The 22809-nt window shown below is 54.8% G+C and overlaps 1 protein-coding gene across 2 annotated transcripts in view; it reads right to left on the reverse strand.

Moving 5' to 3' along the window:
- Positions 1-22809, reverse strand: part of EXOC6B (exocyst complex component 6B) — a 299724-nt gene that overhangs the window by 91674 nt on the left and 185241 nt on the right. For both annotated transcript variants that reach the window (XM_075346201.1, XM_075346210.1), the window contains 2 exons: positions 18270-18411; positions 8901-8974 (listed from right to left, as the gene is read on the reverse strand). In XM_075346201.1, coding sequence (XP_075202316.1) covers positions 8901-8974; positions 18270-18411 — 216 coding nt within the window. The remainder of the gene's footprint in view (positions 1-8900; positions 8975-18269; positions 18412-22809) is intronic.

The following is a 22809-nucleotide window of genomic DNA, read 5'->3' on the forward strand; positions in this document are numbered from 1 at the left end:
AATCTTCTCTGTGGTACACAATACTCAGGTTCCGTTATAACTATTGGTCCTGGACGAACCCCCAAGTAAAAAAACCATCCGACTGAACATGTAAAAGTCGTATCCCCGTCACGATAAGATGGCAAATGAGGACAAAAGATAAACTCCATGACCTGGTTTAATGTGCACGACTGCCAAGTGACGGAAGAAAACGCGCAAGGCGATGAGAGTCAGGTCAATTACACAACACTTCACCCAACACAAGCTCCGATATACACAAACCACCACCATTGTTCTCAAGCCAATCTCTCGAAAGCAAGAGAAATCTGGCACAAAGCAAAAGGACAAAAAATAGAGTCGACTGCACATACAGATGTAGCTGCTGCCAACAAGACAGCTGAGGAAGACCTCTGCTTAGGGTTGGAACGTGTTTTGAGGCAAGAAGGAGTTTAGCTCCTACTTTGGCCACCATCTCCGGAAGACGAGGCACGTTGTCCTGGACCTCCTTACTAATGGCATAAAAGGCAGAGAGATGATGGGGTCTGGTGGGATCCCACAGAAAGCTTCAAATGCAGCTGTAGAGTCTTTGTAAAATTCCCACTATCAGTACAAGAACGACCATAGTCCATGAACAGCGTCATCGGCAACTTTAGATCTACGAACTATCGGCCATGTTCTCCACCATATTAACACTCGATTTCTTGGAAGTTATGCATCAACTCTAAGGACCTTCCTTCTACAGGTGGTTAAAATCTTACAGCTAATGATCAGTAAAACGAGGTGTGGCTCCTGTAACGGAAAAGGAACTACCTATACAAGGGGTCTGAGCTCTTGATTCATCATGGTGGTCTTCAGTAATAACCGATATTGGGACAGATCCTAGTATGCCGGATGATAGGGCATGACAAATTGTAGCTAATTCTCGTGCCATCCAGTAGTCTAATAATCTTCTATTGGACCTCCATAAAAAAGGTGATATAAATAAAGAGCCCACACTGGTGGAGACTCATTAAACTTAGTCTTCCACAGACTGCAAAACTTTTTTTTTTCCTTTTTAACGACCTTCAGCTCGATCTTGAGCCATGGCGACTTGATGGATGAACCCTCTCTGTAAGATCGTTCATGTGCACCCTAGATAGGTTTACCAGGGTGTTCGCTGCCTAAAGAGGTCTACCAGGGTCTTCTCCACCTAGATAGGTCCACCAAGGTCTTCTCCACCTAGATAGGTCAACCAGGGCGTTCTCCACCTAGATAGGTCAACCAGGGCCTTCTCCACCTAGATAGGTCAACCAGGGCCTTCTCCGCTTTGATACGTCCACCAGGGTCTTCCCCGCTTCGATACATCCACCAGGGTCTTCTCAGCCTAGATAAGTCCACCAAGATCTTCTTCACTGTTTCTTGATTGTATCAAGCCATCAGGTTTTTGGTCATCCTCTACGCCTTGTCCTTCTATTCTTCCAACCATAATGTCCTTCACCAGGGATTGCAGTCTTCATATGATGTGTGCAATGCAGGCAAAATGTAGACTACAAAACTACTGGGCACAAAATTTACCAAAATCTGAGGAGCAAGGATCAAAACATTCAAGTCATAGAGTGAAGCCAAAAGGATCTTGCCAATCCACACACCATTAGAGCACTCTTATTCCGAAAGTTGACGATGAGCATACATGGACCCTACCAGTACGGTTTTGATGGGTAACCAGGATGTGGTAGACCCGTTTTCCCTGGATCTTCCCTTCTTTTGGCAAAGAGTTTTGTGTTAATACTGCACCACATATACCAAATCTTTGGCTTTCAAAGTTAGTAAGAGGATTACCCCTTATGGGCTGGAGACGAACGATACGTTCCTCTACTTGTAGTCACAAAAAAACATGGATTAGGACACGTATATAGATGGAGAACCAAAATGCCCCAACGGATGCTTAAAGGGAATGCCACCAACCCACCAAAAAATGGCTGAAGAAACTAAAAATGTCTCAACAAAGCAGTGAACACAAGATTTCCTAGAATGTACGGTTATCAGGATAGGCACACGGAAGGGTGCTTGTATCTAGTACGCTCAGCAGGTGTCTTACAATCACCGGCTGCAGCAGGTCAGCAGTACATGGTACAAGGGTAAACAGCGCCACCTTGAGGTTAAGCAGTGACTTCTAGGCCCTTCAGTATGGTATGATGGAATATTCTGAAAGTAAATGACCCATTTCAGCCTCAAACTTATGTATATAATTTTACGTTTTTTTAAACCAAATCCATCGGCATCCCTTTGGGTTTGAGATTTGCATTAATAAACGTCTTATCACTGGGCACGAGCTCTTTTGCGATACAATCATTCTACATACTGTTTCTTAGTCTTAAGGCGATGACTAAGGGGAGACTGGTCATGTGTATGGGGGGGTGACCCAACAAAGACAGTTTCTTGATTGTGTCAAGCCATCGAAATTCTGGTCTCTCTCCTTGTTCCTTCTATTCTTCCAACCATAATGTCCTTTTCCAGTGTTGGAGTTAACTATGATCAGGCATATTGGATTAACCATGCCCGATTCTTTATTGATAAGTGGAGATTTGTCTAGTGAGACCTTATTCCCTACTCATGAGTCCAGTGTACATGCGCAGTGAAAGTCTGGATGAAAGGTTGTGGGCCAAACGTTGGCTTTCTAAGAGGTGTGACCATCTTTAGACTCATGTGGTACGTCTAATGTTCTTCTTGAGAACATTAGAGTCCAAGTAATCATTCGTGGCCAAAAAGGGAAGATGACAAAAGTCAACAGCCATGTGCTTTACCAGAATTTAACCTTATGTACCAGACTTCAAATAGGGGAAACCTTTCTTCAACATATTTACAAGTGGGAGACTGTGTTGGCCAAATCCACCCAATATGAAGACTTCCTGTCACGAGAACCATCGAAATGATCTACGCAGGGACAATGCCCTAAGTCTCTACAGCAGGGGCTTAAGCCGTGGAAGCATTTCATGGATAACATCAGTTGGGTGTTAAGTACAATTGTATTCGGGATAGGCGGTCTTTAAATATTGGTGAGATCTACGGCATCCATGGTGTGGCAGCTCATGAAACACCTCAGGAGGCCTAAAGCTAATCGGATGGCAGCAGGAGCTGATATAGGACCTTTTCTCTAAGGAAATCCGAGAATCGGTGGTGACTCAATGTGGACCAGTGCACGGCACAAGTTTAGTGATGGGACCCCGAGAATACTGAAGAGGACAGTGATGAGAGAAGAATATTGACATAGGTGCCAAGAGGTCTCAAAACCTAAGGGGAGAATTGCTAGAGCCATTTCTTAGGCAGTATAGGTGTTATATTTTTTTTCATTGTGCTAAACCAAGAGCCTATAGGTACCGAATAATGAAGTTAGGAGAAATAGCGGACAGCAAAACTGAGGGCCCATGTGTATGAGGGAATCAGGAGAGAGCGCGGCCAGCCCAACTGAGAGTCCATGTGTTTGAGGGAATCAGGAGAGATAGCGGCCACCCAAACTGAGGGGCCATGTGTATGAGGGAATCAGGAGAGAGTGGTCAGCCAAACTGAGCATCCATATGTATAAGGGAATCAGGAGAGAGCGCGGCCACCCAAACTGAGGGGCCATGTGTATGAGGGAATCAGGAGAGAGTGGTCAGCCAAACTGAGCATCCATATGTATGAGAGAATCAGGAGAGAGCGCGGCCACCCAAAATGAGAGTCCATGTGTATGAGGGAATCAGGAGATAGCGGTCAGGCAAACTGAGGGCCCATGTATATGAGGAAATCAGGAGAGATAGCGGCCAGCCCAACTGAGCGCCCATGTGTATGAGGGAATCAGGAGAGATAGCGGCCAGCCAAACTGAGCGCCCATGTGTATGAGGGAATCAGGAGAGATAGCGGTCAGCCAAACTGAGAGTCCATATGTATGAGGGAATCAGGAGAGATAGCGGCCAGCTAAACTGAGAGTCCATGTGTATGAGGGAATCAGGAGAGATAGCGGTCACCCAAACTGAGAGTCCATGTGTATGAGGGAATCAGGGGAGAGAGCGGACAGCCAAACTGAGCGCCCATGTGTATGAGGGAATCAGGAGAGAGCGCAGCCAGCCAAACTGAGTGCCCATGTGTACGAGGGAATCAGGGGAGAGCGCGGTCAGCCAAACTGAGCGCCCATGTGTATGAGGGAATCAGGAGAGAGAGCGGACAGCAAAACTGAGCGTCCATGTGTATGAGGGAACGAGAAGAGAGACATCTTTGCGGGAGGCACAACGGTGGCCATACGGCTTTCTCAAACATGGATGAAAAAGCAGACTTGTATTTCGTCAGATGGACATTACTACAGGAGGTGTTTTCGAGACCGTGGAGAAAAAGTAGACGCCCTGGTGCCAAAGAGCTAAATGGCGCCACAGAAAGTCTATCACGTAAAAGCAACAAAGCCGTCCACCCGGCCCCCAAATAGTTCCCAGTCCTCAAAACCCCAAGTGCCTGACAATTTGGCACCGCGGCCACATTGGGTTGGACGTCTTCTAAGACACCTATGAAGGTCCGCCGATTCCCAGCCGTAATACCGTCTTCAGCAATGACAAATTAACTTCTCGTCTTTGTGCCGCCGTAGGAAAACCCAGGCATAAATATCATTGGAAAGCGTTAAAAAAAACAAAACGTTGCCAGGTGACCGCTAGAGCCGATAAACCGCGCCATTCTCACATAAGGGTTTTTTTTTTTACCGAAAATGCAAGATTTGAGGCGCTCAACTGAAGAAGAAGAAAAAAAGGTAGAGAACAAAAACTAAGAAAACCGACCAGAAAACAAAAAACCTAGGTTACATATGGCGAAGGGAAGGTTCCCAACGGCGTGTTAATGAAGCGCGGCCCGGCCATGTCACAGGATGACGGATGGCGCCGCCATCACTCTTCTCAGGCTCATCCATTACCAGATGAAAGCTCCTCCAGACAGGATCATCGATGGAGAGAGGATAATGTCAGTGCACGTTATACCCCTGGAGCATCGGGAAGAGCCATGAATACAAGAGGTACTGCATCATCGTGGCAGCACAGACAAAGTGCCAGCCCGGCTGCTTGTTGTTGTTTACTGGGAGACACATAGAGAGATGGGCTTTATAGGACAGAACATCCGTCAATGACTCCCAACTTCATTCACACTTTCCATCCGAGCCCATCCATCTTCTCAGCAAAAGCGATGACAGTGCACAATTCAACACCTTCTCCTCCTCCTCCTCCTCTGCCCCTGGCATATCAATACAAGGAGAAGAAGGGGCTTCACAGGGACGAGCTGCGGCTCTGCCACGTCCGTGCCCGCCTTTCATCTCCGCAGCTCATTGAGGTGCACCGGTTTGAACTACAAGTTAATATTTTCCGGGCCGGAGATGTGAATAAGGGGGCAGGAATCCGGCCAGATGTGGCCGGGACCCCCGGATTACAGGCCGGAGGAAAGGGTAAATGAGCGAAAACCTGTATAAAGTTCATGGTGGCATCAACTCCACATGGCATAAAAAATGACGAGGGGCCTCGCGTGGTGTCAGCCGGGACAGAGGGGCCTCGCGTGGTGTCAGCCGGGACAGAGGGGCCTCGCGTGGTGTCAGCCGGGACAGAGGGGCCTCGCGTGGTGTCAGCCGGGACAGAGGGGCCTCGCGTGGTGTCAGCCGGGACAGAGGGGCCTCGCGTGGTGTCAGCCGGGACAGAGGGGCCTCGCGTGGTGTCAGCCGGGACAGAGGGGGCCTCGCGTGGTGTCAGCCGGGACAGAGGGGCCTCGCGTGGTGTCAGCCGGGACAGAGGGGCCTCGCGTGGTGTCAGCCGGGACAGAGGGGCCTCGCGTGGTGTCAGCCGGGACAGAGGGGCCTCGCGTGGTGTCAGCCGGGACAGAGGGGCCTCGCGTGGTGTCAGCCGGGACAGAGGGGCCTCGCGTGGTGTCAGCCGGGACAGAGGGGCCTCGCGTGGTGTCAGCCGGGACAGAGGGGCCTCGCGTGGTGTCAGCCGGGACAGAGGGGCCTCGCGTGGTGTCAGCCGGGACAGAGGGGCCTCGCGTGGTGTCAGCCGGGACAGAGGGGCCTCGCGTGGTGTCAGCCGGGACAGAGGGGGCCTCGCGTGGTGTCAGCCGGGACAGAGGGGCCTCGCGTGGTGTCAGCCGGGACAGAGGGGCCTCGCGTGGTGTCAGCCGGGACAGAGGGGCCTCGCGTGGTGTCAGCCGGGACAGAGGGGCCTCGCGTGGTGTCAGCCGGGACAGAGGGGCCTCGCGTGGTGTCAGCCGGGACAGAGGGGCCTCGCGTGGTGTCAGCCGGGACAGAGGGGCCTCGCGTGGTGTCAGCCGGGACAGAGGGGCCTCGCGTGGTGTCAGCCGGGACAGAGGGGCCTCGCGTGGTGTCAGCCGGGACAGAGGGGCCTCGCGTGGTGTCAGCCGGGACAGAGGGGCCTCGCGTGGTGTCAGCCGGGACAGAGGGGCCTCGCGTGGTGTCAGCCGGGACAGAGGGGCCTCGCGTGGTGTCAGCCGGGACAGAGGGGCCTCGCGTGGTGTCAGCCGGGACAGAGGGGCCTCGCGTGGTGTCAGCCGGGACAGAGGGGCCTCGCGTGGTGTCAGCCGGGACAGAGGGGCCTCGCGTGGTGTCAGCCGGGACAGAGGGGCCTCGCGTGGTGTCAGCCGGGACAGAGGGGCCTCGCGTGGTGTCAGCCGGGACAGAGGGGCCTCGCGTGGTGTCAGCCGGGACAGAGGGGCCTCGCGTGGTGTCAGCCGGGACAGAGGGGCCTCGCGTGGTGTCAGCCGGGACAGAGGGGCCTCGCGTGGTGTCAGCCGGGACAGAGGGGCCTCGCGTGGTGTCAGCCGGGACAGAGGGGCCTCGCGTGGTGTCAGCCGGGACAGAGGGGCCTCGCGTGGTGTCAGCCGGGACAGAGGGGCCTCGCGTGGTGTCAGCCGGGACAGAGGGGCCTCGCGTGGTGTCAGCCGGGACAGAGGGGCCTCGCGTGGTGTCAGCCGGGACAGAGGGGCCTCGCGTGGTGTCAGCCGGGACAGAGGGGCCTCGCGTGGTGTCAGCCGGGACAGAGGGGCCTCGCGTGGTGTCAGCCGGGACAGAGGGGCCTCGCGTGGTGTCAGCCGGGACAGAGGGGCCTCGCGTGGTGTCAGCTGGGGCCACCGGACGGCTAATTACACATGCTCTGTATCGTTATAGGGGATATCACAGAGCGACCCCCCTGCAGGGACCATCAGGGATCAGCTGGTTGGATGTCCCTGCAGCACCTCCGCAGGTGAGATGAAGTATTACACAATACCGTATTGGCGGTACTGCCTGGCTTAATGGCTCCCCCCTGAGGTCTGTGGCCCACTCTGGCCTCTTCTCAGCTGAAGGGGAACGGTGACGGTGCACGACCATCAGCTGTTCCTTAGAAAGAACAGAATGCCACAAGTAGATTGGACGATCCCAAATTGACATCAAGTCTGAGACATTTCCCATCACTTACCATGGAAATACCCCTCTATGTGCCCCGGGGGGGACTACAGATCAGCAGACGGGCCTCTAAGTGCCCCAGTGTAACTACAGAGGTATAGACGGGCCTCTATATGCCCCAGAGTGCCTATAGAGGAGCAGACGGGCCTCTGTGTCCCAGGGTGACTATAGAGGTACAGACGGGCCTCTTTGTACACCAGGGTGCCTACAGAGGTACAGACGGGCCTCTATGTGACCCAGGGTGCCTACAGAGATACAGACGGGCCTCTATGTGCCGCAGGGTGCCTATAGAGGAGCAGACGGGCCTCTATGTGCCCCAGGGTGACTACATAGGTACAGACAGGGCTCTATGTGCCACAGAGTGCCTATAGAGGAGCAGACAGGCCTCTATGTGCCCCAGGGTGCCTACAGAGGTACAGACGGGCCTCTTTGTACACCAGGGTGCCTACAGAGGAACAGACGGGCCTCTATGTGCCCCAGGGTGACTACATAGGTACAAACAGGGCTCTATGTGCCACAGAGTGCCTATAGAGGAGCAGACAGGCCTCTATGTGCCCCAGGGTGACTACAGAGGTATAGACGGGCCTCTATGTGCACTAGGGTAACTACAGAGGTACAGACGGGCCTCTATGTGCTCCAGGGTGACTACAGAGGTACAGACGGGCCTCTACGTGCTCCAGGGTGACTACAGAGGTACAGACGGGCCTCTATGTGCTCCAGGGTGACTACAGAGGTACAGACGGGCCTCTATGTGCTCCAGGGTGACTACAGAGGTACAGACGGGCCTCTATGTGCCCTAGTGTGACTACAGAGGTACAGACGGGCCTCTTTGTACACCGGGGTGCAATATGAGAGCTTTAGTGCAATAACTCCCGGCTTTGATGAGAGAGTGGAGACAGGATCTGGGTGGGCAATGTCAAGGACTTTACCATTATGGGTGAGTCCGGGGGCTTCACTAGACCATATAATGTGAGAGCCCGCCCGCCAGTGATCAGTTCCGTCCGTCCCCTGGAGGACACGTCTGGTATGAGCATCTTCAGGACCAGTTTCCTGCGCTCTTCTGCTTCCTTCCCTCGCCCGTCTGGCCCAATTCTCTCCTGCGGATTTGGCAGGGTGCTCCCTTGCCCTCTTGTTTAGCCTTACAAGCTTGCTACGTTATCCGGTGCCCTACGAGAAGTCGTATACATGGTGCACCACGCGGAGGTCAGACATGGGTGCAGCAGTGCGGCGTCAGTATCCCTCGCGTCCATCACGGCGCCGGCCGAGGAACCTACCCTGACAGCCCCTCTAAAAAAAAAAAAAAAACAGGGCGAGAAAAGGACGCAAGGTCTCCGGCGTTTAATCCTTGGAGAGTCTCCTTTCTTTCTCCGCTCCCACCTCTTCCTTGGAGCCCCCCTCCCCATTCCTTCTCTCGCTCCTTAAGACCTCATGGGCCCTCAGTCACACATCTTAAAAGAGAAATAAAGCACAAAAAACAACAAAGGCTTACTTGTCTTAAGTCGATGAAGGCCAACTGCAGTGTGTCCCCCTGGAACCCAGGCACCGGGCCCGATCTGGCAAACCCTGTGGGAAAGAATACACCATGAAAGGCGTCTTTAAATAGGCATGGACAGGAAGATTGGCAGACGGATGACAGCGAGGACAAGGGGGCTGGGGGAGAGGAGGGTCCCGCTTCTATGGGGCCACGGCTCGGCCCCGTCACGCTCTTTGTCTGCTCTTCAAAATTTGTGTCATCAAAACACCATTAATTCCAGCGCCCTGACAGCGAGGAAACTGTACCAACTCAGCCCCAAACCTCTTCCCATGGGCCACTCCGAGCGACGCACTATTTCTATGGTCAATGGATAAACAAGTCAACCAAAAAAAAAAAAAAAAGCAGGTGGGGGCGCCATTGTCAGGGGTCCTTTTATTTGGGGGAAGCTTTGTATATTGCGGCAGGAATTTTCCGATTTCATGGCTGTCACCCGACCCCCCCCTCCGGTAGGTATCAATAATAACTGCGGACAATCGCGCGTCTCCCCGTATATTCCCATTATCTGTTATGGTGCGTTACATCCGGGGATGGGGGGGGTGGGGGGGGGGCGACCATTGACTCAGCCACTGGGAATCTTTCTAAAATGATTACATGGTCCCTGCCATGGTGATATGATCCCGAGCCGGGAGACGCGGGCGGCGTACAGTGCGGTGAGCTCCATGAGACCGGGCGCCGTGCCGCATTCTCATCATAATCGCTGGATGGGAACCAGGGGCTCAGACGGCGGAGGGCGTGCGCTGCCAGAGGACAAAGGTGTCTGATGGGGACAGGACGCTCCGAGCCGCTAAAAGTCCAACTGTCTGTAAAGGTGACGAGCCGGGATCATGGAGGCGAGGTGCGAGCCGGAGTAACGGAGACGAGGTGCGAGCCGGAGTAACGCCCCCCGGGATAATGGGGGCGAGGTGCGAGCCAGAGTAACGGAGGCGAGGTGCGAACCGGAGTAATGGAGACGAGGTGCGAGCCGGAGTAATGGAGACGAGGTGCGAGCCGGAGTAATGGAGGCGAGGTGCGAGCCGGAGTAATGGAGACGAGGTGCGAGCCGGAGTAATGGAGGCGAGGTGCGAGCCGGAGTAATGGAGACGAGGTGCGAGCCGGAGTAATGGAGACGAGGTGCGAGCCGGAGTAATGGAGACGAGGTGCGAGCCGGAGTAATGGAGACGAGGTGCGAGCCGGAGTAATGGAGACGAGGTGCGAGCCGGAGTAATGGAGGCGAGGTGCGAGCCGGAGTAATGGAGACGAGGTGCGAGCCGGAGTAATGGAGACGAGGTGCGAGCCGGAGTAATGGAGGCGAGGTGCGAGCCGGAGTAATGGAGACGAGGTGCGAGCCGGAGTAATGGAGACGAGGTGCGAGCCGGAGTAATGGAGACGAGGTGCGAGCCGGAGTAATGGAGACGAGGTGCGAGCCGGAGTAATGGAGACGAGGTGCGAGCCGGAGTAATGGAGACGAGGTGCGAGCCGGAGTAATGGAGACGAGGTGTGAGCCGGAGTAATGGAGACGAGGTGCGAGCCGGAGTAATGGAGACGAGGTGCGAGCCGGGGTAACGGAGGCGAGGTGCGAGCCGGAGTAATGGAGACGAGGTGCGAGCCGGAGTAATGGAGACGAGGTGCGAGCCGGAGTAATGGAGGCGAGGTGTGAGCCGGAGTAATGGAGGCGAGGTGCGAGCCGGAGTAATGGAGGCGAGGTGGGAGCCGGAGTAATGGAGGCGAGGTGCGAGCCGGAGTAATGGAGACGAGGTGCGAGCCGGAGTAATGGAGGCGAGGTGCGAGCCGGAGTAATGGAGACGAGGTGCGAGCCGGAGTAATGGAGACGAGGTGTGAGCCGGAGTAATGGAGACGAGGTGCGAGCCGGAGTAATGGAGACGAGGTGCGAGCCGGGGTAACGGAGGCGAGGTGCGAGCCGGAGTAATGGAGACGAGGTGCGAGCCGGAGTAATGGAGACGAGGTGCGAGCCGGAGTAATGGAGACGAGGTGCGAGCCGGGGTAACGGAGGCGAGGTGCGAGCCGGAGTAATGGAGACGAGGTGCGAGCCGGAGTAATGGAGACGAGGTGCGAGCCGGAGTAATGGAGGCGAGGTGTGAGCCGGAGTAATGGAGGCGAGGTGGGAGCCGGAGTAATGGAGGCGAGGTGGGAGCCGGAGTAATGGAGGCGAGGTGCGAGCCGGAGTAATGGAGACGAGGTGCGAGCCGGAGTAATGGAGGCGAGGTGCGAGCCGGAGTAATGGAGACGAGGTGCAAGCCGGGATAACGGAGGCGAGGTGCGAGCCGGAGTAATGGAGGCGAGGTGCGAGCCGGAGTAATGGAGGCGAGGTGCGAGCCGGAGTAATGGAGGCGAGGTGCGAGCCGGGGTAACGGAGGCGAGGTGCGAGCCAGGATAACGGAGGCGAGGTGCGAGCCAGGATAACGGAGGCGAGGTGCGAGCCGGAGCACGGGACAATCAGCCCCAACGAGCTGGCCGGGCTCCTGCCTGGAGAGCACACTGGTCACTTAAATCAGACCCCAAATCTGCCACATGTGGTCCCAGTGTCTGTGGCCCGGTGCCTGCCTCCCTCCCAGTGTCCTCGGCCCGGTGCCTGCCTCCCTCCGTGTCCTCGGCCCGGTGCCTGCCTCCCTCCCAGTATCCTCGGCCTGGTGCCTGCCTCCCTCCCAGTATCCTCGGCCTGGTGCCTGCCTTCCTCCCAGTATCCTCGGCCTGGTGCCTGCCTCCCTCCCAGTATCCTCGGCCTGGTGCCTGCCTCCCTCCCAGTATCCTCGGCCTGGTGCCTGCCTCCCTCCCAGTATCCTCGGCCCGGTGCCTGCCTCCCTCCCAGTGTCCTTGGTCCGGTGCCTGCCTCCCTCCCAGTGTCTGCCTCCCTCCCAGGGTCCTCAACCTGGTGCCTGCCTCCCTCCTAGTGTCCTCGGCCCGGTGCCTGCCTTCCCCTCCCAGTGTCCTCGGCCCGGTGCCTGCCTCCCTCCCAGGGTCCTCGACCTGGTGCCTGCCTCCCTCCCAGTGTCCTCAGCCCGGTGCCTGCCTCCCTCCCAGAGTCCTCGAGCTGGTGCCTGCTTCCCTCCCAGTGTCCTCGGTCCGGTGCCTGCCTCCCTCCCAGGGTCCTCGGCCCGGTGCCTGCCTCCCTCCCAGGGTCCTCGGCCCGGTGCCTGCGTCCCTCCCAGGGTCCTCGGCCCGGTGCCTGCCTCCCTCCCAGGGTCCTTGGCCCAGTGCCTGCGTCCCTCCAAGTGTCTGCGGCCCAGTGCCTGCATCACTTACAACTGGACCCTTAAAACTGCCACATGGGGGTCCAGGTGCAAGAATGGGGGCGTCTCCAGAAGCCAGAAAGCCGTCACTAAAGATTAATGCACAGAGACTTCTAGCATCTTATAGCTATAAATTACACCAGTAACGGCTGAGACTTGTTGTACATCGCCACTGCAGATGACTGCACCGCTGTAGTAGTCGTCGGGCAGTAGCTCTCTTGTAATGCTGTCCACAAGACATTGTGCGGCCACTTTCCCCCTGGTGCTGCCCCCTCCTCGCTCGCTCTGCCGCAGTCTGTAAATCTTTACACCAGTAGATTACAAGACAGGAGCTGTCAGAGGACGGACCCCGCAGCTTCCTGCAGGAAGAGGCACAGAAGTGGCTGAACAGAGGCCGCGGCCCCCCGAAGAGACGCTGATGGATGGCCGGCATCAGCCCTCATCTCCAGGCCCAGGGCGGGGTCACAGATCCGGCTAATGAGGCAGCGGGAGGACCACAGGTGGCGGCCACATCCCCAGTGTCACTGGCCCAGCTCCTAACTGGTGACCAGTGTACAGAGCCAGAGCGGGAAAGAGACACTGAAGGAGCGGCCTGCTGCCTGCCTGCCAGTGTCTGCCTGCCAGTGTCTGCCTGCCAGTGTCTGCCTGCCAGTGTCTGCCTGCCAGTGTCTGCGGCACGGGGCCAGCCTGCCAGTGTCTGCGGCACGGGGCCAGCCTGCCCAGTGTCTGGGGCCAGCCTGCCAGTGTCTGCGGCACGGGGCCAGCCTGCCAGTGTCTGCGGCACGGGGCCAGCCTGCCCAGTGTCTGGGGCCAGCCTGCCAGTGTCTGCGGCACGGGGCCAGCCTGCCCAGTGTCTGCGGCACGGGGCCAGCCTGCCTCCGAGTCAAGGCCACCATCAGGGCATGACAACCATGACTGGTGTATGGGGCCCGATGAAAAGGGGGGCCTGGCCGGGGCAAATACTTAACTTAGCTTTATTAAGCCCTGTGCCGCGGCTGGGCGCCCCTCTTCACTGGACCGCAGTCACAGCAGCAGGAGAGGGGCCCGGCAGTGTCGCTTCTGCCACTACACATACCTAATTTGCATTGCATGCAAATTAGCTGTGTGTTGAAGCAAAGGTCAGTGGAGCAGAGCAGAGTGCTGGCGCATCATCTTGTGGCCTAACGTGCAGCAGCGTGATGAGGTCATCACCCTGTGACCTTATCACACTGCTGAAGTAAAACAGAGCCGGGGAGATGGTGATGACTCTGCAGCCAGCGGGGTCAGGTAACCACTTTGTGAGCCGTAGACTGGAGCAGCACAACGATTGATGGGGGCCCGTCGACCCCAGCCCCTGCCTTTCTTCAGCTAGATGCTTGTCGGAGGGCACACATCCAGCTGAATATATTGCAACTCAGAGAGGACGTCGTGCGACGTGGGAGTCGGGGAGGGTGAGTAACGTGTTTTTGTATTTTTTTTTTTGTGGCACACAAATATACAGGGGGAGCCCAAGAAGGGGACATATATACTAGAATGTGCCCAAGAGGGGGATATATATACCAGGAGGCTCCCAGGATGGGGACAAATAAACCAGGATGGGGACAAATATACCAGGAGCAGCCCAGTGAGGGGACATACAGATACAGCTTTGGCAAAAATTAAGAGACCACTGCACACTTTTATGAAAATCAGCTTCTTTACACGTCTGACAGCCTTTCCAGTATCAGTTGAATTCCAACCAGAGTACAGACCGGCAGAGGGCGAAAGCGACTCTCCACTGATCGGGATGACCGTCATCTTATTCCAATGTCACTCAACAACCGCAGGATGACATCAAGTGACCAACAAAAGGAATGGCAAATGACAGCTGGGGTGAAGTGCACGGCAAGAATAGTTCATAACAGGCTCCTAGAGGCAGGGCTCAAGTCATGCAAAGCTAGAAAAAAAGCCTTTCATCAATGAGAAGTAAAGGAGAGCCAGGCTGAAGTTTGCCAAAGACCATAAGGATTGGACCATAGAGGACTGGAGTAAGGTCATCTTCTCTGATGAGCCTAATTTTCAGCTTTGCCCAACACCTGGTCATCTAATGGTTAGACGGAGACCTGGAGAGGTATACAAGCCTCAGTGTCTAGCACCTACTGTGAAATTTGGTGGAGGATCGGTGATGATCTGGAGATGCTTCAGCAATTGGGCAGATTAATCTTTGCGAAGGACGTATGAATCAAGCCACACACAAGGTTTTCCTGGAAAAACAGTTGCTTCCTTCTGCTCAGGCAATGTTCCCCAACTCTGAGGACTGGTTTTTCCAGCAGGACAATGCGCCATGTCACACAGCGAGGTCAATCAATGTGTGGATGAAGGACCACCACATCAAAACCCTGTCATGGCCAGCCCAATCTCCAGATCTGAACCCCATTGAAAACCTCTGGAATGTAATCAAGAGGAAGATGGATAGTCACAAGCCATCAAACAAAGAAGAACTGCGTACATTTTTGCACCAGGATAAGGTAACCCTAAAGCAGTGTGACAGACTGGAGGAAAGCGGCCAAGACGCATGAAAGCTGGGATTAAAAATCATGGTTATTCCACAAAATATTGATTTCTGAACTCCTCCTGAGGTAAAACATTATTAGTATTGTTGTTTCCAAATGATGATGAACCTGTTTTCTTTGCATTATTTGAGGTGTGAAAGCGCTGTGCATTCTGTGCATTGTTTGGTTATTTTGACCATTCCTCATTTTCAGAAAATAAATGCAAAATTTATTGCTTGGAAATTCGGAGACGTCGTCAGTAATTTATAGAATAAAATAATTTACATTTTACTCAAAAATATAAAGAGAAAAGTCAGAAAAACAGAAAATTTTGCAGTGGTCTCTTAATTTTTGCCAAAGCTGTATATGCAAAAAAGAGGACAAATAAAACCAGCATGGGCCCAGGAGGGGGACATATATACTAGGAGGGGCAGTGTGTGTGTGGAGGATAGTATACAGAGGGGTAGTGTGTGGGGGGCAATATACAGAGAGGCAGTGTGTATAAAGGGATATTACAAAAAGGGCCATCTTGTGGGGGGGGGGAAGGTCGCTTACAGAGAGAGGCAGCATATATGACGGATATTACACAGAGGGGTAGTGTGTGTAGGGGACATTATACAGAGAGGAAGAGTGTAGGGGGATATAATACATAGAGGCAGTGTGGGTGAGATTATGGAGAGAGGCAGTATAGAAGGTGTATTATGGAGAGAGGCGCTGTAGAGGGTATATTATGGATAGGGGCGGTGTGTGTTGTGGATATATTGAGAGGCAGTGTGTGGGAGAGATAGTATAAAGAGGGACAGAGTGTGTGGGTAGATATACATAGGGGCAGTGTGAAAGAGATATTATGGAGAGGGGCGGTGTAGAGGGTGTATTATAGATAGGGGTAGTGTAGAGGGTGTGTTATGGAGAGGGGCGGTGTAGAGGGTGCATTATGGGAAGGGGTAATGTAGAGAATGTATTATAGAGAAGGGTGGTATAAAGGGTATATTATGGAGAGGGGGGGTGTAGAGGGTGTATTATAGATAGGGGCGGTGTAGAGGGTGCGTTATGGAGAGGGGCGGTGTAGAGGGTGTATTATGGAGAGGGGCGGTGTACAGGGTGTATTATGGAGAGGGGCAGTGTACAGGGTGTATTATGGAGAGGGGCGGTGTGGAGGGTGTATTATGGAGAGGGGCGGTGTAGAGGGTGTATTATGGAGAGGGACAGTGTAGAGGGTGTATTATGGAGAGGGGCGGTGTAGAGGGTGTATTATGGAGAGGGGCGGTGTAGAGGGTGTATTATGGAGAGGGGCGGTGTAGAGGGTGTATTATGGAGAGGGGCGGTGTAGAGGGTGTATTATGGAGAGGGGCGGTGTACAGGGTGTATTATGGAGAGGGGCGGTGTACAGGGTGTATTATGGAGAGGGGCGGTGTACAGGGTGTATTATGGAGAGGGGCGGTGTACAGGGTGTATTATGGAGAGGGGCGGTGTACAGGGTGTATTATGGAGAGGGGCGGTGTACAGGGTGTATTATGGAGAGGGGCGGTGTACAGGGTGTATTATGGAGAGGGGCGGTGTACAGGGTGTATTATGGAGAGGGGCGGTGTAGAGGGTGTATTATGGAGAGGGGCGGTGTACAGGGTGTATTATGGAGAGGGGCGGTGTACAGGGTGTATTATGGAGAGGGGCGGTGTACAGGGTGTATTATGGAGAGGGGCGGTGTACAGGGTGTATTATGGAGAGGGGCGGTGTACAGGGTGTATTATGGAGAGGGGCGGTGTACAGGGTGTATTATGGAGAGGGGCGGTGTAGAGGGTGTATTATGGAGAGGGGCGGTGTAGAGGGTGTATTATGGAGAGGGGCGGTGTAGAGGGTGTATTATGGAGAGGGGCGGTGTAGAGGGTGTATTATGGAGAGGGGCGGTGGAGAGGGTGTATTATGGAGAGGGGCGGTGTACAGGGTGTATTATGGAGAGGGGCGGTGTACAGGGTGTATTATGGAGAGGGGCGGTGTACAGGGTGTATTATGGAGAGGGGCGGTGTAGAGGGTGTATTATGGAGAGGGGCGGTGTACAGGGTGTATTATGGAGAGGGGCGGTGTACAGGGTGTATTATGGAGAGGGGCGGTGTAGAGGGTGTATTATGGAGAGGGGCGGTGTACAGGGTGTATTATGGAGAGGGGCGGTGTACAGGGTGTATTATGGAGAGGGGCGGTGTACATGGTGTATTATGGAGAGGGGCGGTGTACAGGGTGTATTATGGAGAGGGGCGGTGTACAGGGTGTATTATGGAGAGGGGCGGTGTACAGGGTGTATTATGGAGAGGGGCGGTGTAGAGGGTGTATTATGGAGAGGGGCGGTGTAGAGGGTGTATTATGGAGAGGGGCGGTGTAGAGGGTGTATTATGGAGAGGGGCGGTGTAGAGGGTGTATTATGGAGAGGGGCGGTGTAGAGGGTGTATTATGGAGAGGGGCGGTGGAGAGGGTGTATTATGGAGAGGGGCGGTGTACAGGGTGTATTATGGAGAGGGGCGGTGTACAGGGTGTATTATGGAGAGGGGCGGTGTACAGGGTGTATTATGGAGAGGGGCGGTGTAGAGGGTGTATTATGGAGAGGGGCGGTGTACAGGGTGTATTATGGAGAGGGGCGGTGTACAGGGTGTATTATGGAGAGGGGCGGTGTACAGGGTGTATTATGGAGAGGGGCGGTGTACAGGGTGTATTATGGAGAGGGGCGGTGTACAGGGTGTATTATGGAGAGGGGCGGTGTACAGGGTGTATTATGGAGAGGGGCGGTGTACAGGGTGTATTATGGAGAGGGGCGGTGTAGAGGGTGTATTATGGAGAGGGGCGGTGTAGAGGGTGTATTATGGAGAGGGGCGGTGTAGAGGGTGTATTATGGAGAGGGGCGGTGTAGAGGGTGTATTATGGAGAGGGGCGGTGTAGAGGGTGTATTATGGAGAGGGGCGGTGGAGAGGGTGTATTATGGAGAGGGGCGGTGGAGAGGGTGTATTATGGAGAGGGGCGGTGGAGAGGGTGTATTATGGAGAGGGGCGGTGGAGAGGGTGTATTATGGAGAGGGGCGGTGGAGAGGGTGTATTATGGAGAGGGGCGGTGTAGAGGGTGTATTATGGAGAGGGGCGGTGTAGAGGGTGTATTATGGAGAGGGGCGGTGGAGAGGGTGTATTATGGAGAGGGGCGGTGGAGAGGGTGTATTATGGAGAGGGGCGGTGGAGAGGGTGTATTATGGAGAGGGGCGGTGGAGAGGGTGTATTATGGAGAGGGGCGGTGGAGAGGGTGTATTATGGAGAGGGGCGGTGGAGAGGGTGTATTATGGAGAGGGGCAGTGTAAGTTTGTCCAAGAGTATCAGCGTTACTGTGGAAGGTTTGAGGGGCTGAGCCTGGGCGGAGTCTGAAGGGGGTTCCAAAATTTTGAAAGTATGGAGCCCTGAAATTCCTAGTGGCGGCCTTGCTCCCAGTGCTTGTGGCTTGGTGCCTGCCTCCCAGTAACTGCGGCCCGATGTCTGCGGCCTGGTGCCTGCCTCCCAGTGTCTGCGGCCCGGTGCCTGCCTCCCGGTCTGGTGCCTGCCTCCCGGTCACACACTTACTCTCACACTCCTTCACGTCCAGGTTGAACTGCTGTAAGGCCCCCATGGTGATCTGCTTCACATCCGCCTCCAGGAGCAGCTGCGTCAGCGACGTGGACAGATGCTTACAGGCCGACATGCAGGCCGTCTGCGCCACCTTACCCTGCAAGACACAACACGGACGGGTCACAGCATGCTGGGAGCTGTAGTACTGTGCAGAGTATGCTATGGCTGTGTGTGGTGGTCGGGTCATGCTGGGAGTTGTAGTACTGTGCAAAGTATGCTATGGCTGTGTGTGGTGGTCGGGTCATGCTGGGAGCTGTAGTACTGTGCAGAGTATGCTATGGCTGTGTGTGGTGGTTGGGTCATGCTGGGAGCTGTAGTACTGTGCAGAGTATGCTATGGCTGTGTGTGGTGGTTGGGTCATGCTGGGAGCTGTAGTACTGTGCAGAGTATGCTATGGCTGTGTGTGGTGGTGGGGTCATGCTGGGAGTTGTAGTACTGTGCAGAGTATGCTATGGCTGTGTGTGGTGGTCGGGTCATGCTGGAGTTGTAGTACTGTGCAGAGTATGCTATGGCTGTGTGTGGTGGTCGGGTCATGCTGGGAGTTGTAGTACTGTGCAGAGTATGCTATGGCTGTGTGTGGTGGTTGGGTCATGCTGGGAGTTGTAGTACTGTGCAGAGTATGCTATGGCTGTGTGTGGTGGTCGGGTCATGCTGGGAGTTGTAGTACTGTGCAGAGTATGCTATGGCTGTGTGTGGTGGTCGGGTCATGCTGGGAGCTGTAGTACTGTGCAGAGTATGCTATGGCTGTGTGTGGTGGTCGGGTCATGCTGGGAGCTGTAGTACTGTGCAGAGTATGCTATGGCTGTGTGTGGTGGTCGGGTCATGCTGGGAGCTGTAGTACTGTGCAGAGTATGCTATGGCTGTGTGTGGTGGTTGGGTCATGCTGGGAGCTGTAGTACTGTGCAGAGTATGCTATGGCTGTGTGTGGTGGTCGGGTCATGCTGGGAGTTGTAGTACTGTGCAGAGTATGCTATGGCTGTGTGTGGTGGTCGGGTCATGCTGGGAGCTGTAGTACTGTGAAGAGTATGCTATGGCTGTGTGTGGTGGTTGGGTCATGCTGGGAGCTGTAGTACTGTGCAGAGTATGCTATGGCTGTGTGTGGTGGTTGGGTCATGCTGGGAGTTGTAGTACTGTGCAGAGTATGCTATGGCTGTGTGTGGTGGTTGGGTCATGCTGGGAGCTGTAGTACTGTGCAGAGTATGCTATGGCTGTGTGTGGTGGTTGGGTCATGCTGGGAGTTGTAGTACTGTGCAGAGTATGCTATGGCTGTGTGTGGTGGTTGGGTCATGCTGGGAGCTGTAGTACTGTGCAGAGTATGCTATGGCTGTGTGTGGTGGTTGGGTCATGCTGGGAGCTGTAGTACTGTGCAGAGTATGCTATGGCTGTGTGTGGTGGTTGGGTCATGCTGGGAGTTGTAGTACTGTGCAGAGTATGCTATGGCTGTGTGTGGTGGTTGGGTCATGCTGGGAGCTGTAGTACTGTGCAGAGTATGCTATGGCTGTGTGTGGTGGTCGGGTCATGCTGGGAGTTGTAGTACTGTGCAGAGTATGCTATGGCTGTGTGTGGTGGTCGGGTCATGCTGGAGTTGTAGTACTGTGCAGAGTATGCTATGGCTGTGTGTGGTGGTCGGGTCATGCTGGGAGTTGTAGTGCTTTGTGCATACAGTAGTGTATGGATTCTATTATGGTGAAGTCCAGTGTTGGGGGTTGTAGTGTTCCTGCATGGATACATGGACCACAGACATAAATGAGAACACAGAGAATGAGCGACCGTCCACAGCAGCACAGAGTATTTCTGGAGACATTATACAAGTAATTATAATATAATATCTGGGGATATTACAGAGGCTTCTCCCCTCCAGATACAGGGATGTTACAGTATATATTTACTACACACCCGGGGATTAGTACAGAGCATGGTGCGGCACAACACAGTGCAAAACGTGGCAGCACAACACAATGCGCAGCGCAAAACGTGGCAGCACAACACAATGCGCAGTGCAAAACGTGGCAGCACAACACAACGCGCAGCGGTGCAGCACAAAACGCAGAAGCACAACACGCACAGCAAAAAACGTGGTGGCATTAAACGTGGCAGTACAACAATTTGCAGCAAAAATGATGGCAGCACAGCACAACGTGCAGCACAGACCACGTTCACCGATGCTGCACACCACGCATGGAGGCACGACACAAGAAAGGCCGATGTGTGATGGATCCCAACCATATGAACGTCTAAGCTGAACACCGGCAGCGAGTGACTGGTCAGTACGGGGCGGCAGGAGCACTACAACCCCCAGCATTCCAGACTATGACGCTCCACATTTCTAGGCACCACAATCTCAATTTGGATTTGCCTCACTGTTGTGATTCCCAGACCTAATGCCGGTAATGGCACACACGTGACCGCCTGCCTTTCTTTTCACCGGTGATGGCCACTAAACTTGTCCAAACGCCACTTTGTTTCTCAAGTGTCTCAGGCTCAGCTCTGTCCTCCGCTATGCTTTACACTGCAGCTCTATCTGTGCAGGAGGCAGCGGAGCATGGGGAGACCTATTACTGGGTGGCCACAGACCCCGTCACTGGCTTAGTTGGGCCACTAAGTACAAGCCCCTAAAGCCATAAAAAACACCAAGACCGGCGGCGATACAGGAGCTCTATAATGGCCGGACGTATGCAGAGGGCACAAAGGGTGCAGACCGCAAACCTCCCCGGGTTCTGATTCGCTGCTCATCACGTATCTGACCGGACCGCGAAGTCTGATGTCTCAATGCAGAGGAGGGCAGAGGAGGACAGAGGAGGACAGAAGAGGACAGAAGAGGACAGAGGAGGACAGAGGAGGACAGAGGAGGACAGAGGAGGACAGAGGAGGACAGAGGAGGACAGAAGAGGACAGAGGAGGACAGAAGAGGACAGAGGAGGACAGAGGAGGACAGAGGAGACCAGAAGAGGACTGAGGAGGACAGAGGAGGACAGAAGAGGACAGAAGAGGACAGAGGAGGACAGAAGAGGACAGAAGAGGACAAAGGAGGACAGAGGAGGACAGAGGAGGACAGAGGAGGACAGAGGAGGACAGAGGAGGACAGAAGAGGACAGAGGAGGACAGAAGAGGACAGAGGAGGACAGAAGAGGACAGAAGAGGACAGAAGAGGACAGAAGAGGACAGAGGAGGACAGAAGAGGACAGAAGAGGACAGAGGAGGACAGAAGAGGACAGAGGAGGACAGAGGAGGACAGAAGAGGACAAAGGAGGACAGAGGAGGACAGAGGAGGACAGAAGAGGACAGAGGAGGACAGAGGAGGACAGAGGAGGACAGAGGAGGACAGAGGAGGACAGAAGAGGACAGAAGAGGACAGAGGAGGACAGAAGAGGACAGAGGAGGACAGAAGAGGACAGAGGAGGACAGAAGAGGACAGAGGAGGACAGAAGAGGACAGAGGAGGACAGAGGAGGACAGAAGAGGACAGAAGAGGACAGAGGAGGACAGAAGAGGACAGAGGAGGACAGAAGAGGACAGAGGAGGACAGAGGAGGACAGAAGAGGACAGAGGAGGACAGAAGAGGACAGAGGAGGACAGAAGAGGACAGAAGAGGACAGAGGAGGACAGAGGAGGACAGAGGAGGACAGAAGAGGACAGAGGAGGACAGAGGAGGACAGAGGAGGACAGAGGAGGACAGAGGAGGACAGAAGAGGACAGAGGAGGACAGAGGAGGACAGAGGAGGACAGAGGACAGAGGAGGACAGAGGAGGACAGAAGAGGACAGAGGAGGACAGAAGAGGACAGAGGAGGACAGAAGAGGACAGAGGAGGACAGAGGAGGACAGAAGAGGACAGAAGAGGACAGAGGAGGACAGAAGAGGACAGAGGAGGACAGAAGAGGACAGAGGAGGACAGAAGAGGACAGAGGAGGACAGAAGAGGACAGAGGAGGACAGAAGAGGACAGAAGAGGACAGAGGAGGACAGAGGAGGACAGAGGAGGACAGAAGAGGACAGAGGAGGACAGAGGAGGACAGAGGAGGACAGAGGAGGACAGAGGAGGACAGAGGAGGACAGAAGAGGACAGAGGAGGACAGAGGAGGACAGAGGAGGACAGAGGAGGACAGAGGACAGAGGAGGACAGAGGAGGACAGAGGAGGACAGAAGAGGACAAAGGAGGACAGAGGAGGACAGAGGAGGACAGAGGAGGACAGAAGAGGACAGAGGAGGACAGAGGAGGACAGAAGAGGACAGAGGAGGACAGAGGAGGACAGAAGAGGACAGAAGAGGACAGAAGAGGACAGAGGAGGACAGAAGAGGACAGAAGAGGACAGAAGAGGACAGAGGAGGACAGAAGAGGACAGAGGAGGACAGAGGAGGACAGAAGAGGACAAAGGAGGACAGAGGAGGACAGAGGAGGACAGAAGAGGACAGAGGAGGACAGAGGAGGACAGAGGAGGACAGAAGAGGACAGAAGAGGACAGAGGAGGACAGAAGAGGACAGAGGAGGACAGAAGAGG

Source organism: Anomaloglossus baeobatrachus, chromosome 1, assembly GCF_048569485.1.
Source record: "Anomaloglossus baeobatrachus isolate aAnoBae1 chromosome 1, aAnoBae1.hap1, whole genome shotgun sequence".
Lineage (NCBI taxonomy): Eukaryota > Metazoa > Chordata > Amphibia > Anura > Aromobatidae > Anomaloglossus > Anomaloglossus baeobatrachus.